The sequence below is a fragment of the Pelophylax lessonae genome (assembly GCF_965119305.1).
Source record: "Pelophylax lessonae genome assembly, chromosome: 9".
Classification (NCBI taxonomy): Eukaryota; Metazoa; Chordata; class Amphibia; order Anura; family Ranidae; genus Pelophylax; species Pelophylax lessonae.
The window spans coordinates 165,077,499-165,095,184 of NC_138776.1; the positions used below are offsets into that span (position 1 = coordinate 165,077,499).

At 45.2% G+C, this 17,686-nt stretch overlaps 1 protein-coding gene across 1 annotated transcript in view; it reads left to right on the forward strand.

Annotated features, from left to right (window-relative positions):
* LOC309564285 (microsomal triglyceride transfer protein-like) overlaps positions 1–17,686 on the forward strand; it is a 227,562-nt gene that overhangs the window by 180,573 nt on the left and 29,303 nt on the right. Inside the window, exon 16 of the mRNA XM_082268911.1 lies at positions 2,145–2,269. Coding sequence (XP_082125037.1) covers positions 2,145–2,269 — 125 coding nt within the window. The remainder of the gene's footprint in view (positions 1–2,144; positions 2,270–17,686) is intronic.

The following is a 17,686-nucleotide window of genomic DNA, read 5'->3' on the forward strand; positions in this document are numbered from 1 at the left end:
AACAGTGACTTGCTGCAACACAAGTCCCAGTGTTACCAAACCAGTGTAATGCAGCAATAGTGTTCTTAGTTGCTGCAACACCAGTCCTAGTGTCACCAGACCAGTTTATGCCAGCAGCAGTGTTCCTAATCGCTGCTACACGAGGCCCAGTGTTACCAGACCAGTGTAAGCCAGTAACAGTGTTCCTAATCACTGCTACACAAGTCCCAGTGTTACCAGACCAGTGTAAGCCAAAAACAGTGTTCCTAATTGCTGCTACACCAGTCCTAGTGTCACCAGACCAGTGAAAGCCAGTAACAGTGTCCCTAAATGCTGCCACACCAGTCCTAGTGTTATCAGACCAGTTTATGCCAGCAGCAGTGTTCCTAATCGCTGCTACATGAGGCTCAGTGTTACCAAACCAGTGTAAGCCAGTAACAGTGTTCCTAATTGCTGCCACACCAGTCCTAGTGTCACTAGACCAGTTTATGCCAGCTGCAGTGTTCCTAATCGCTGCTACACGAGGCCCAGTGTTACCAGACCAGTGTAAGCTAGTAACAGTGTTCCTAATCACTGCTACACAAGTCCCAGTGTTACCAGACCAGTGTAAGCCAACAACAGTGTTCCTAATAGCTGCTACACCAGTCCTAGTGTCACCAGACCAGTGAAAGCCAGTAACAGTGTCCCTAAATGCTGCCACACCAGTCCTAGTGTTATCAGACCAGTTTATGCCAGCAGCAGTGTTCCTAATCGCTGCTACATGAGGCTCAGTGTTACCAAACCAGTGTAAGCCAGTAACAGTGTTCCTAATTGCTGCCACACCAGTCCTAGTGTCACTAGACCAGTTTATGCCAGCTGCAGTGTTCCTAATCGCTGCTACACGAGGCCCAGTGTTACCAGACCAGTGTAAGCCAGTAACAGTGTACCTAATCACTGCTACACAAGTCCCAGTGTTACCAGACCAGTGTAAGCCAGTAACAGTGTACCTAATCACTGCTACACAAGTCCCAGTGTTACCAGACCAGTGTAAGCCAACAACAGTGTTCCTAATTGCTACCACACCAGTCCTAGTGTTACCAGACCAGTGTAAGCCAGCAACATTGTTCCTAATTGCTGCTACACCAGTCCCAGTGTTATCAGACCAGTGTAAGCCAGTAACAGTGTTTTTAATTGCTGCCACACCAGTCTTAGAGTCAACAAACCAGTGTAAGCCATTAACAGTGTTCATAATTGCTGCCACACCAGTCCTAGTGTTACCAGACCAGTTTATGCCAGCAGCAGTGTTCCTAATCACCGCTACACAAGTCCCAGTGTTACCAGACCAGTGTAAGCCAGTAACAGTGTTCCTAATTGCTGCCACACCAGTCCTAGTGTTATCAGACCAGTTTATGCCAGCAACAGTGTTCCTAATAACCACTACACCAGTCCTAGTTTCCAGTGGCGAAGTGAGACATTTTTCCCCCAGGGTAAAGGCTTAGTTTGGTTCCAAGTCCTCATAATATGGCAGCCTGGAGGTGTTCCATACTCCTGTGGCCGGAAATATAATCTCCTACACATGTGATTAGCCTAAGGCTTTTGAGCATGTTGGGCACCCCTGAAATAGGTGAGATGTTCTCTAAAGCCAGTGATCTTCTAAAGTGATACAGACACTGCAGCTTTCCTAGAATAGAGAGATTTGCTCAGGTGGTTATAACGAAAACTGACTCCCCTTTTTAGGTGTCTTTCTGAGAGGAAACCTAGAGGGCTTAAATCTTTTGGTTAAAAAAGGAACATAGAGGGCTTGATTTACTGAAGGAAAATAGGCTGTTCTTGTTTGCAAAAGAGTTTTCTCTTGGAAAAAAAAAAAAGTGTTTTTGCTTGCCCATAATTGAATAATGGAATTCAACAGAGCTTCACCTCTTTCACAAAGCTAAGGGAAAATTCCTTTGCAAATTGAATATTCTATTTGTCTTTAGTAAATCAACCCTAGGGTGAAACAAACAGCTATTTTTGTTTCATTTGAAGCAAACCTGATTATCTTGAGTGCTATGCAATATAAAATCTATGATGACATTACAGTTTAGAACAATTTGATAAGATATCTAAAATGCTTTCTGGCATAGTTGCATGAAATACATAAAGATTATACAGGTTTAATTTGGTCATTATGTTTCCCTTTTTTCCAGTGGTTGCCAATGCAGTCTGGGCTACAGGCCATTGTCCAGTATCAGGGTGGACTTGGTTTCGACATCTCAGCCAACATTGCTGTCAGCATCTGGGACCAGGAAACAAAGACAAACATCAATGCCAAGTATGATGTCATTTACTGCTTAGATATAATTAAAAAAAAAGTGATTTAAATTTGTGAACCTGATTACAATCACTGTATGTTTTATCATGAAGAAAACTTTTCAAAGGATCTGCAGATTTTACAACATGTACAAACGTGAGATGAGATTTTTATGCGATAAAACCAACTATTTAAAATGTTCTAAGGTTACGTGTTTAGTTTAAGACTTTTATACCCAAAACATACTGTTGATGTTATAAGTTAAGGACCAGAAGGACTGCGTTAATTTAACGGACAATTGCGTGGCTATGCAACACTGTACCCAAATACAATTGATGTCCTTTTTTTCCACATAAAATAGAGCTTTCTTTTGGTGGTATTTGATCATTTTTTATTTTTTGCGCTATAAACAAAAAAAGAGCGACAATTTTGGGAAAAAAAAAAAGTTAAAATCGAGCATCAGAATGGGGAAGAAAGGGAATTTAATGTGGATGTAAGCTCTCTCCTATACCCAGTGAAATGAACAGCCTCAGATGATACAGAGAGATTAAACAAATCCTCCTACATAAGTTGTACATGCTGTCTTCAGCTTTATACACTGTTTAGAAAGTATACATTGTGCTAGATTATTTTCTTCCTGTTTCAGCTGTGGGAGTGTAATCTTGGCATACACTGTGTGACAGCTGATTGGAGGAAAGGAACACACCCCCTCTCCACATAGGCAGAGAAAGGAATGAATGCGCAGAGCCGTTCTGTGAAAAGACCAGCTCTCTGTTAATCTATCTCAATGCACCCACCCTGACACAAATTTTCAGCTGCTTTTATCTCCAGTCTCTGAGAACTTGTCAGAAGTTAGTATGCTTATAACAGAAGAAAGGAGCAGCATAAAGACATGGGACCTAGTGCTTGGGAGAGAAATAAGTAAACACGATCAGTCCACTCAGGGTGGTGGGATCACTGGTGGTGGTGTAGGGGGGACATGGTATCAGTCCACTGATGGTGTTGGGGTGGGATGGGATCAGTCCACTGATAGTGGTGGGGGGGGGGTGGGATCAGTGGCAGTGGTAGATGGGATCAATGGTGGTGGTGGGATGGGATCAGTGGCGGCAAAGATGAAGGGATCAGTCTATTTAGGGTGGTGGGGGGTGGGATCAGTGGTGGTGGTGGTGGTGAGAGGGGTTGGATCAGTCCACTGATGGTGGTGGTGGTGGTGAGGGGGGTAGGATAAGTGACAGCGGTGTATGGGATCAGTGGCAGCAGTGGTGGTGAGGGAAAGGGATCAGTGGCAGCAGTGGCAGTGGTGAATGGAATCAATGGCAGTGGTGGGGGTGAGGGTGTGGGATCAGTGTCAGAGGTGATGGGGGGATAGGGGTGAGATCAGTGGCAGTGCCATCCTCCCCCACCACCAGTGCTGCCTCTTAATGATCCCATTAACCCCCCCCCCCCCACCACCTTCTCTCTGCAACCATGGAGTGACTGCTGCAACCCTGATAGTTCAGCGACTGCTTGGGACCCAAAGGCTAATGAAGAACTAGCCTGGGTGAGGGTGACTCTGGATCCTTAGGGCAAGTAAGTGTCCTGTTATTAAAATTAGGCAGCTACAGTATTTGGGTTTTTTTTTCCCAGCAAGCTTTTGCAAAGCTTTTGACAAACTTTGGGCAGCTTTCTCTAAACCTTTAAAGTGTCCTTCAGCTCCTGTTTGTGGAAATGTTTTACATAAATCTTAATGGGAGCATGATAGTCAATTTAAACAAGCTGCTAGCAGGCTTCAGCTGGCTTTTAATAAGCTTTAACTAGTGCTGAAGCCTGCTAGCAGCTTGTTTAAAGTGACAATTAGACCTCCCGTTAGGATCATTTGTGTTCATTATTTAAAAGCTTTAACAAAGCTTGCTGAAAGCTCTGCAAATGCTTTGAAAAACTTTGCTGTTCACAAAGAAAAGGCTAGTTTTATATTCTACAGTTTCACATTGATTTGGCTTTAATACATTGTACTTTCTGAGCTTGAACGAGTATGCAGATTAGTAAAGGTTGGATCTCCTGATCTGCATACCTGCTCCAGGTCAGTGACTAAAGGCCCGTACACACGATAAGAAAATCTGAAGGGAAATTTCGTCCAATGACCGATCTGCCAATTTTCGGATTGTTAGTATGGTGCTTTGGACAGCCGACTCCGACTTTTCGGCCGACAAAATCCTGATGTGCAGGCTATAAAATTTTTGTCGTCTGTCAAAACAACGTCCGATTTTCTTCCCATTAGTACAGATTTCGACTGAAAAAAAATCTTAAGAGCAAGACTAGGCATGCTCAGAGACGAAAGGACACATACAAAGCAATCCAACACATGACATCACTTCTGAAGTAGAATTCTGTCGTACGGGAAAATTTGTATGAAAATAACCTCTTCACTTTCCACATCAGACTAGCATGCCACAAAAAACGGACGACAAATCTTTCAATAATCTGATCGTGTGTACGGGCCTTAAGAATGTACTTTTTCAGTGTATGCATCCATGCACACTAGGGAGAGAGAAAAATGCCAGAATTTCTGGTAGAAAAATTGGCAAAAAAAATGCTCATACTGGCTCATATTGCTTGAGAGTTTATGAGTGCTTTCATGGGCATTTGTTTTTACAAGCGTTTTTTTCAAAAACGTTCCCCTCATTTTTCACTATAATAATAATGTACACTTGAATGCGCCAAACACTCCTAAACGCCATGTTTACGCTCATTTATGCATGTTTATGAGCATTAATTGTTTTTTTTCTGCCCAAAAGCTCCTCTCAAAAACACGATTCTGAGGCTCCATGCACAGTAGCGTTTCTTTAAGCTCATAGAAGCTGTTATCAACATAGTGTTAGAAGCTAAATAGTGTTATCCTATGTGTCTATGAACACTACTTTAGGCTTTTAGCATTTTTTGAGCTTCGGCATCTAGGAGCAGAAAAAAAATGTTTTTGTTACATATTTACATAGTTAGTCAGGTTGAAAAAAGACATAAGTCCATCTAGTTCAACCAATAAAAAAAAACAACCATACAATCTAGGGATCGACCGATTATAGGCAAAGCCGATATATCGAGGGCCGATATACACTTTCCCCGATATATCGGAATCGGCCCCGGAGGTTACCGATATTGCCGATATTTTCGTGACGTCATTGCGCATGTTGCCCCACGTGCCTCCGCTCACTGGGACAGCTTCTGCCTTCCTAGGCTGCCTCCCTCAGCCTTGTCTGGAGTCAGGGAGCCTTGGGACAGTGAGTAACACAGCCACCATACATACACCCACCTACAGCTGCCTGGTGCCAGCCAGCCAACCACCTACAAACCCACCAGCCAGCCAGCCACAGGCCCTGCCTATACCACCCACCAGCCAGCCACCCACCCACCACACAGGGTGCCAGCCAGCCACCAAAGGGTGCCAGCCAGTCAGCCACCCACCACAGGGTGCCAGCCAGCCACCCACCAAAGGGTGCCAGCCAGCCACCCACCCAGCAAAGGGGGCCAGCCAGCCACCCACCCACCAAAGGGTGCCAGCCAGCCACCCACCATAGGATGCCAGCCAGCCAGCCACTAACCACAGGGTTCCAGCCAGCCACCCGCCACAGGGTGCCAGCCAGCCACCAAAGGGTGCCAGCCAGCCATCCACCCACCACAGGGTTCCAGCCAGTCACCCACCAAAGGGTGCCAGCCAGCCACCCACCACAGGGTGCCAGCCAGCCACCCACCCACCAAAGGGTGCCAGCCAGCCACCCACCAAAGGGTGCCAGCCAGCCACCCGCCCACCCACAAAGGGTGCCAGCCAGCCAGCCACCCACCCACCACAGGTGCCAGCCAGACACCCAACACAGGGTGCCAGACACCCACCCACCACAGGGTGCCAGCCAGCCACCCACCAAAGGGTGCCAGCCTGCCACCCACCCACCAAAGGGTGCCAGCCAGCCACCCACCCACCAAAGGGTGCCAGCCAGCCACCCACCCACCACAGGGTGCCAGCCAGTCACCCACCACAGGGTGCCAGCCAGCCAGACACCCACCCACCACAGGGTGCCAGCCAGCCACCCACCAATGGATGCCAGCCAGCCACCCACCAAAGGGTGCCAGCCAGCCACCCACCACAGGGTGCCAGCCAGCCACCCACCCACCAAAGGGTGCCAGCCAGCCACCCACCACAGGGTGCCAGCCAGCCAGCCAACCAGCCACTCACCAAAGGTAACTGGTGAACATGCTGAAATGTTATGCTTTCTGCACTATAATAATGTTCTACTTAACTGGGAGTATTGAAAGTGTAGTAGTATAGCACTAGTGTCCACCCCACTCCAATCCATTCCACTGTCATTGCACTGCAGTCAGTGCAAAACTGCTAGAAAAAAGCTAGACTGTGGATTGGAGTCAGTGGACTACTGCTGCAATAGTGCGCCACTCACTGCTGCAATAATTTTAAATCACTACTGCAGTGCAGTCACTGCCTTAGTGCAGTAGTGATTTAAAAGTATTGCAGTGAGTGAGTGTACTACTGCAGCAGTAGTCCACTGACTCCCCACTGTCTAGCTTTTTTTCTAGCAGTTTTGCACTGACTGCAGTTAGTGATTTAAAATCATTGCAGTGAGTGCACTACTGCAGCAGTAGTCCACTGACTTCTCCAATCCACTGACTAGCTTTTTGTCTAGCTTTTTTTCTAGTTTTGCACTGACTGCACTGCAGTAGTGATTTAAAATTATTGCAGTGAGTGAGTGCACTACTGCAGCAGTTTATGCATCATTCACAATCAGATGATGTGAAACTGATGTCCCTGTATGTGTAAAATGTCGGCCCATATCAGCCGAAACCAATATGCAATGGCTAAAATATCGGTATCGGCAATGAAAAACCGATATTGGTTGATCCCTAATACAATCCCATAAACTCAATCCTATACCCACAGGGGGAAAAAATTCCTTCCTGATCCCCCAAGGGGCAAATGGATATTACCTGGATCAACTTTACCTAGAAATACTAGTACCCATTTATATTATGTGTATTTAGGAAAGAATTCACACCTTTTTTAAAGCAATTTAGTGAGCTAGCCAAAACCACCTCTGGAGGAAGTCTATTCCACATTTTCACAGCTCTTACTGTGAAGAAACCTTTCCATATTTGGAGATTAAATCTCTTTTCCTCTAGACATAAAGAGTGCCCCCTTGTTCTCTGTAATGACCTTAAAGAGAATAACTCAACACCAAGTTCATTGTATGGACCCCTTATGTATTTATACATGTTGATCATATCCCCCCCCAATCTCCTCTTCTCATGAGAGAATAAATTCAGTTCCTCTAATCCAGTGATTGCGAACCTTGGCACCCCAGATGTTTTGGAACTACATTTCCCATGATGCTCAACTACACTGCAGAGTGCATGAGCATCATGGGAAAGGTAGTTCCAAAACATCTGGGGTGCCAAGGTTCGCAATCACTGCTCTAATCTTTCCTCATAGCTGAGCTTCTCCATGCCTTGTATCAGTTTGGTTGCCCTTCACTGCACTTTCTCCAGTTCCCTGAAATCCTTTTTGAGAACTGGTGCCCAAAACTGAACTGCATATTCCAGATGAAGTCTTACTAATGATCTGTACAGGAGCAAAATGTTATCTCTCTCTCTGGAGTCCATACCTCCCTTAATACAAGAAAAGACTTTGCTCACATTGCAAACCGCAGCTTTTAGAGTTTCTTGAAGCGTTTTTTTCAGAAGAAACGCTCCTAAACACTGTTAACATAATTTTTTTAGGGTTTTTTTTTTTTTAGGAACAGCAAAAATGCTATTGAACACTAACACTCCTAAAAACTTCTAAAATGCCACGACAAAAAGCTATTACCACTGTTTTATATCCAGCATTTTTCCAGTTTATTTATTTATTTTTTGCCAAAGAAAACGCTAGTGTGCATGGAGCCGAAGGGTTTTTTTTTTTCTTCCTCTAAACTCTCCTCTGAAAATATGCCTGTAAGCTCCCTAATGTGCACAGACACATTGGCTAACATTGAGATGCTTCTACAAGGTGAAGAAAAAGAAAACACAAAATGCCTGTACAGTATAAGCAGCATTTTTTATGCCCAGGGTGCATTGATCCTTAGGCTCCATTCAAACCTGAGCGTATCGTTTTTTCAGGCATTTTTTGCAGGTGTTTGAAAGCAGGCATTGACATCTAACAAAAAGCTTGTAATCTGCCAAAAAAGAAGGTCATGTACTTATTTGAATTTCGGGCGTTTTGCTTAAGGTGACAAAACACGCATATGTGAACAGGGGCTATTGAAATTAATGGGATTTTGCTTGTTGGGTGTTTTGAGACTTCAGAGATGAGCGTTTTACAAGCTGAAATACGCTCAGGTGTGAACAGGGCCTTAAAGTGAAGAAAGTTACATCCATCTTCATATGAAAAGCCAGCAATGTCAGTCTCCACCTTCTCTTAGTATAGATTCCTTTAAGATGACCTGACTGCATATTTTACATACTGCCACAAGATGGAGCCATTGTTACATCTCCAGATACTTGTGAATTTTGCAGCGCTATGGATGAAATTGATAGGAGTCATAAATTTACATGCTGTTTTAGATGATCTTTGTGAGATTTAAACTTGAAAGTGAACCCATTAACTTAGCAGTCTCTGTGTGATGTTTTATCCTATTAAATAATGTGTCATATCTTTATAAAATATATATCACTGCCAGTAAAGCCAGCATGCTGATGCAAAGCACATCAAATGCTGGAGACATAGCTGAGATCCACTTTACTTAGCAAACACAGTACAAGGTCCATGATGAATGGCAGTGATTGCTTTAGGAGAATTTGCGATTTCCTCATTTTTGATTAAGCGGAATGTTATGTGCATGTACAGTATGTTTTATCTGCAGTAAGTCATTCAATTTCCGTATTAAAGGAAAATTGACTCATGAGTTATGACCCACTGCGGATTTGACAATTCAGCATGCATATAGTCAGCAGGATCAAAATATATACGGATTGGCCTGATTTTACAGTTCACAACTATGTGATAAATACACTATGTTATTTTTGAAGGTTATTTATAAAAAGGAAAAAAAATGGTAAAAGATGCCAGACATATCCAAACATATCTAAATTGGCATCTTGATTTGCAAACTTTTGGCCAAGAGCTTTACAGATTCCCCACCAGAAATACACTATATTGGACATGAGATTTTTTTTCCCCATCAAATAGTTTTTATTAAGAGGTTTGTAAATTTTACAAGCACATGAACTTTAATGGCATCTCAGTCTTAGTCCATAGGGTTTATTATTGAGTTGGCCCACCCTTTGCAGCTATAACAGCTTCAACTCTTCTGGGAAGGCTGTCCACAAGGTTTAGGAGTGTGTCTATGGGAATGTTTGAATAAAGTGTCCCAATAAGTGAGCAGTGACTTTAAATAATATAACAAAAGTCCCAATAAACAGTGCAGTTTCAGTGATATAAAGATAAACAAATCTTCATCTGTGCAGAATGTGCTGCATGCTTCACTCTCAGTGCTCCAGTGACAGATAGTGAGATTAGCAGCTCACCTCAAATGGAGACTCAAATGAGTCAAGTCAGGCACATAAAGCAGTATTCACAATCGCCTGGTGATCACCTCTGCCTTCACCTCCAACCAATCTCTCAAACTCCAGGGATGTGGTGGATGAAAAACAAATAAAGGAGATCTAATGCTCTCTGTGTTGATTGGGGGGTTATTTATTATCAGTATATATATTGCACTTACATAGACGGGCACTTCAGCCGTGCCAGCTAGCAATTGCCTCCAAACACTTCCTGGTACCTCCGGACCGGCGTAATGACGTGCAGGCTCCTCCCCCGTACGCGTTGCGTCATCGACTTCGTCACCCCGCTGACGAAGTCGATGACGCAACGCGTACGGGGGAGGAGCCTGCACGTCATTACGCCGGTCCGGAGGTACCAGGAAGTGTTTGGAGGCAATTGCTAGCTGGCACGGCTGAAGTGCCCGTCTATGTAAGTGCAATATATATACTGATAATAAATAACCCCCCAATCAACACAGAGAGCATTAGATCTCCTTTATTTGTTTTTCATCCACCACATCCCTGGAGTTTGAGAGATTGGTTGGAGGTGAAGGCAGAGGTGATCACCAGGCGATTGTGAATACTGCTTTATGTGCCTGACTTGACTCATTTGAGTCTCCATTTGAGGTGAGCTGCTAATCTCACTATCTGTCACTGGAGCACTGAGAGTGAAGCATGCAGCACATTCTGCACAGATGAAGATTTGTTTATCTTTATATCACTGAAACTGCACTGTTTATTGGGACTTTTGTTATATTATTTAAAGTCACTGCTCACTTATTGGGACACTTTATTCAAGTGATTTATGATTATCACAATATTATTTGTTATCTTATTCAAGTGTTATTGATTTACCAGTATCACAGCATTATTTGTCACATATTTAAGCGATATTTTTATTCACTTAGTGCAGCAATATTACTTTATTGATTACTAAGGGTGTTTTGTGTTTGGCACTGATTGCTTGCAGCTTTGTGTTTTTCACTTTATTTTGAGGATTGCGCTGATTATCTTCACTTTATTTATGGGAATGTTTGACCATTCTTCCAGAAGCGCATTTGTGCGGTCAGAAACAGATGTTGGATGATAAGGCCTGGCTGGCAGTCCTTGCTCTAATTCACCCCAAAGGTGATCTATCGGGTTGAGGACAGGACTCAGGTCAGGCACTGGTACAAATCATTTGGTGGAGGGGGGATTATAGTGTGGGTTTGGCCCATTAGTTCAAGTGAAGGAAACTCTTAAGGCATCGGCTTACTGTACCAAGACATTTTGGACAATTTCATGCTCCCAACTTTGCGGTACCAGTTTGGGGATGGCCCCTTCCTGTTCCAACATGACTGCACACCAGTGCACAAAGCAAGGTCCATAGAGACATACTATACACTATATTACCAAAAGTATTGGGACACCTGCCTTTACACGCACATGAACTTTAATGCCATTCCAGTCTTAGTCCGTAGGGTTCAATATTGAGTTCGCCCACCCTTTGCAGCTATACCAGAAGGCCTGGATCACAGTCTCTGCTCTAATTTATCCCAAAGGTGTTCGATTGGGTTGAGGTCAGGACTTTGTGCAGGTCAGTCAAGTTCCTCCACCCCAAACTCGTTCATCCAAGTCTTTATGGACCTTGCTTTGTGCACTGGTGCGCAGTCACGTTGAAACAAAAAGGGGCCATCCCCAAACTGTTCCCACAAACATGGGAGCATGAAATGTCCAAAATGTCTTGGTATGCTGATGCCTTAGGAGTTCCCTTCACTGGAACTAAGGGGCCAAGCCCGACCCCTGAAAAACAACCCATAATTCCCCCTCCACCAAATGATTTGTACTAGTGCACAAAGTAATATTGTGTGAAATAAAAAATGGAACTTCCACTATTTTGTTCTCTAGGGTGTCTGCTTTCAGATAATTTATACAGTATAATGTTTTTTTTTTTGGGGGGGGGGGGTTATGTAATCATTAGGCCTAAACATTTTTTTAAACCTGTGCAATAAAATGCAAAAATGACTTTTGTGGTTAAAGCAGAACTTCACCCAATAGGGGAAGTGTGACCCTTCCTCCTCCAGCCCCCTTCCTGCTTCACATTTTTTGGGGAGGGAGCAGGTGCCTGGTTATGACAGGTGTCTGCTCCTCAAATTCCAGTCGGTTCGCCCTCGGTGATTGGATTGGAAGTTCAGCCCATCTCCTTCTTCACCCGCAGCCTTCTGGGACACATCGCAGGGCCCAGAAAGCTTTGGAACCAATCAGATGGCCCTGTGCAGCTCGCGCATGCTCAGTGAGCAGCCGGCTGTGAAACCACAAGCAGTCACAGCTGGCTGCCTACAGTTAGTATGCCGGCATCTGGGACCGTTGGATCGTGAGTGTCTCTTTATTAAAAGTCAGTTTGGTAAGCTGAAATATAATAAATGTTTGCTTTTGGGTTTAATACTGCTTTAACCACTTCTGGACCGCAAGGTGTTCCCCCTTAATGACCAGACCATTTTTTGCGATTCGGCACTACGTTACTTTAACGGACAATTGCGCGCTCGTGCGACACTGTACCCAAAAAAAAATCAATGTCCTTTTTTTCCCCAAAAATAGAGCTTTCTTTTGGTGGTATTTGATCACCTCTGCCTTTTTTTTTTTTTTTGCGCTATAAACAAAGAGCGACAATTCTAAAAAAAAACAATATTTTTCACATTCTGCTATATAACAATCCCATCATTTTAGGCCAATATGTATTCTGCTACATATTTTTGTTAAAAAAAATCCCAGTAAGAGTATATTGATTGGTTTGCGCAAAAGTTATTAACTAGGGGAAAGATTTATGTCATTTTTATTTATTTATTTATTTTACTAGTAATGACGGCGATCAGCGATTTTTAGTGGGACTGCGACATTGCGTTGGACAGATCGGACCCCTGACATTTTTGACAGTTTTGGGGGGACCAGTGACATTACTACAGTAATCAGTGCAAACAATATGCACTGTTACTGTACTAATGACACTGGCAGGGAAGGTGTTAACACCAGGGGCGATCAAAGGGTTAAATGTAGAGATCGATCGATTATAGGCAACACCGATATATCGGGGGCCGATCTGCACTTTTCCCGATATATCCGAATCGGCTTTTGATTTACTGATATTGCCGATATTTCAGGGAAAGTGCTTGTATCGGGTTGATGCCTGCAGCTAGAGGCATCACCCCGATACCGGTGTCCATAGCCAAAGGTCGGCTGTCTTGTAATGACAACCGATGCGGCTGAGAAGCCGCTCGGCTGTCATTTCAAGGAGCAGGAGGGGAGGTCCCCCCCTCCTGCCGCCTTCCGCGGCTCGCTCTGGTCTCCCCTCCCACCGGGAGACCCGGGAATCCTACCTTCACTGCCACCGTCTGACCCGGGTCTCCATTTCTTTGAATTCGGCGCCGCAGCGTACCCGGAAGTAATGTCTTAAGATGACATCACTTCCGGGTACTGGCGGCGCCAAATTAAAAAAACGTACAGCATTCAAAGCAGGCAAACTTGGCGTGTTGAATGCTTTTAAGTACAGAGGAGGGGTTTGGGGTCTTTTAGATCCTCAGATCCCTCCACCACAGTACCTGTAGACATTAAAAAAATAAATATCGGCAGATATCGGCCGATACCGATATCTGATGACCAAAATATCGGTATCGGCGGTAAAAAAACTATATCGGTCGATCACTAGTTAAATGTGTCCCTAGGGGGTGCTTTCTAACTGTGTGGGGGATGGACTTATGGAATGAACATAGGGACCTGTGTTCCTAAATAGGAGGAACACAGGAGTGGTGTGGTCACTGCTGACAGAACAGCGGTCTGCTGTGTTTACAATGGCAGACCGCCGTTCTGTCTCCACGGGGGGCAATCGTGGGTACCCGACAGCTGGAACCGCAGATCAGCTTCCCCTGTGACGTATTCGTGCCCCCAGTCGCAGTCCCGTGAAACAACGTACAGTTACGTTGTTTCGCGGGACAGAGCCGACCTGCCGCAGTATATGTACAGCTGGCAGTCGGCAAGTGGTTAATTGTGTTCACTTTGAAGTATGTACTGTATGTGTATTAATAACAAACATGTTTATAAAGGAAATCCTAATAAATTCTAGTATGCTTGGCACATCTATTCATGTGCAATGGGATTTAAAGAACAGGATCTTCTACTTCACATAATTGAATAATGAAAGCAAATGGCAGTTCTCATTTCACTGACCGCTATTTAATGATAAATGTACTTAATACACTTTTACATTATGCTTCCCAGCAGTATGTCACACTTTATACTCTTGTGAGAATTTTATCTCTTTGTGGCAGTTTTTCGTACAAACTCTTCAAAATGTTAACCCTGCGAATGTGCACCGCAGACTCCTTTCACTTGGGTAGAAGGCCCTGCTTATAGGCTGCCAGGCTACTGATGGGATTTCCATTGACTGACCGGCAACCCTACTCCTGTGAGATCTCCTCATGACTGGGACCACTCAGCCTTTTCTCCTGAAGCCATCAAATAGTTACACAGTGCTACCTTGGCATGCAGACTATAGACTCCCTTCAATTCAGTAGAAAGCCTGTCAGCAGCCTGTCACCCTGACCTTCCATTGAATTAAATGTAGTCCATGGGGCACATGCAGTATAATATATAAATGTAAATTAAACTTGTCCAGAGTAAATACATATTGTATTGCAGTATTTTTGGTGCCCTTATTACCACAGGAGTTGCCTACAGAGGTGACTGATAATACGAGGGGTACATACTGATCACCATGGGCAGACTGGCAATTTTCAGCCAGGGGAAAAGTACAAACCAGAGGCCCACGGTGCAGCGACTCGGCCCCCCCTCCCACTCTCCCTCTTCCTGTCCTCCTGACTCTCATTCCAGGCTGAAGCTCTGCTCCCGTTACTCTCTACTCAACGGCTGAATCCCGCTTCCCGAAGGGGCAGTTGGGGGGAGCTGGGACAGCTTGGTTGGGGCTGGCTGGGGGGGGGGGAGAGTCTCCAGTGGGGCATTAAACTGACCTTTGCTCAGACACAGTTTATACAATCCATGCTGGGGTGGTCTGCGCTCTGTCTTTGTCTTCAACCCGCACTCAGTAGGTCAGTGACCGGGCCCTTTTTCTTCTCCTTACCAGGAATCCTTTAGGCATGTCTGTGGCAGAAGCGTTGCAGCCTTTTTACAGGGCATCACAGTGGCCCAGGGGGCAATTGCCCCCATGCCCGCTGGCCCAGTCCTCCGCTGCTGATCCCTTTATTTGTAGTTACCTTTGTGGTCGGTGGACTGCATGCTTTGCCAGGCAACATGGCTTAGCCCTCATTCAAAAGTTAAACAATTGACCTTGGAAATTGATCTAGGAAGTATTAAAAAGGTTACACCTTCCAGATAATGTCGTCTGCTTTTAAGCGCACATGCATTTAGCTGCATAAAACCAAGCTAAATGGTCCTGGGATGGGCATTTCAGCACAGAGGAACCCTTGAAATAAGCTTCTGGTCTCGGGGAACCCCTGCTAAAAATGAAAAATCTACAACTCATTACACATTAGTGTGACAGTCAGTGGGAAGAATGCCCCTTACTCATCATCATTGGGAAGAATTACCCCGTTACAGATAGCTAAAAGGAACAATGGTGTCATTGGGAACTTATCTGGAAGGCAGAAATTGCCCATTTCTCAAGGAACCCCTAGCAACCTCAGGAGGAACCCTAGTTGAGAAACCCTGATCTAGACATGTGCAGTTTGACACACATGTGATGCCTTCATGTACAAAAGGAGCTACACCCCTGCCTATGAATTCTACCTTTCATAATCCCCTACTTTTTGACACCCCTTTATGCAGGATAAACATAACCACAATCTCAGAGTTGCCTTGCCAATTTTTTTATTTGCCGAACATCCCGTCTCCCGCTATATAAATCCTGTATAATAATATGCGCAACAGCAACAGCTGGGCCTCCCTTTAGCAACATTCTTAGCAATGCCCTGGGAGTTTTTCACTCAGGCTTCATGAGGTATGTAAATGGACTTCACCTATAGCAAGGGAATTATTTAACTTTAGTCAAAACTGCACAGTTTGTTTTAATCTATAGACACCTCTAATCTGTATAGGCAGTTTTTGGTGAAGGTGAACTTACCCTTAAAGTTTATATATACAGACATCTCAAGTCTCCCGCAAGTCGTGGGAGACTCCCGCTTTCCGCCCTGAGCTCACAGACACCCGCGAGCTCAGGGCAATATCCCGGTGACAGTCAGGAGCATCGATGCAGAGTGTCAGCGCCTGTGCAGTGAGAATAAGAACGCCCGACGGAGCCGCTGTAGATCCGGCTCACAGACGGAGTTATATGATCACATGCACTCCGCCTGTGGGAGGAGCAGCAGAGAGGAAGCAGAAGCTTTGCTCTCTACTTCAGCCACATCTTCCACTCCAGAAGCATTTTTGGCGAGCGCTGGATCATCGGCCACAACACTGACCAACTCTGACCTAACCTAAACCCAGAGGCCAGCACAGACAAGAGAGCAGCACCAGTGACCAGGCCAGTACCAGCACCAGTTACCAGGGCAGCACCAGTGACCAGGCCAGTACCAGCACCAGCTACCAGGGCAGCACCAGTGACCAGGCCAGTACCAGCACCAGTTACCAGGGCAGCACCAGTGACCAGGCCAGTACCAGCACCAGCTACCAGGGCAGCACCAGTGACCAGGCCAGTACCAGCACCAGTTACCAGGGCAGCACCAGTGACCAGGCCAGTACCAGCACCAGTTACCAGGGCAGCACCAGTGACCAGGCCAGTACCAGCACCAGTGACCAGCACCAGTTACCAGGGCAGCACCAGTGACCAGTACCAGCACCAGTTACCAGGGCAGCACCAGTACCAGCACCAGCAACCAGGCCAGTACAGTACCAGCACCAGTGACCAGTAATAACACCAGTGACCAGGTATACTGATTACATTTAATTTCATTATTCTCTGGTTGTGTTAAATTGGAAAGGGGGGGGGGGTGCGGCGGCGTGCGTGGGGGGGGGGGGCACCTCCCTGAAATGACTTTGCCACCTCCCTGAAATGAGTTTTTGCAGGTTGGGATGTCTGTATATGTATATATATATATATATATATATATATATAAAGGCTTCCCTGTAGGATAAAATGAGTATCTCCCTAAATTTGCACTGTATAGGAGATATTTACACTGCATTCAGCCAGTTTTTTGAAGAGACGTTTTACCTGTGCCATCCCTCCAGAGCTTCGTGCCATGGTCCACGTCATCGTGGCATGGCCAGTCAGATGGCCAGAGCACGCGAACCTGGAAGAAAGACCGGGTGAATATGGAAGCGCCTTCAACGGTGACAGTGCACCGCTGGGCTTCATTCAAAGGTAAGTATTTCATGATGTGCTAGTATGCGATGCATACTAGCACATTCTGCCATTGTCTTGCAGGGTTAAAAAAAAAAAGCTGCAGTTTATTACCGCTTTAACCACTTGCTGACCGCACACTATACATATACCGTGACAGTGCGAGCTGGCTGTGCAGAAACACGTGTATATATGTGATTCTGCATTTCTGGGTAGGGGTGCGTGCTCGGCTGTGCTGTGATTTGTCACAGCACATGCCGATCACCAGGTCCCAGCCAGTGATTGACCGCCGTCCCCTGGCAATCGGCTCTGAGTCTCACGGAACACGGCTCTGTGAGTTTAAACAGCCCAGAGCTGTGATCAGTGACAAGGGAATCTAGTTGGTTTATCAGGGAATGAAAACATCTAGATCCCCAGAAAAAGCAGCGCACTGTACACACTTAAACATTTGTTAGGCACATAGTTAACCCCTTGATCACCATAATTGTTAACCCCTTCCAGCCCAGTGTCATTAGTACAGTGATAGTGCATAATATTAGCACTAATCACTGTAA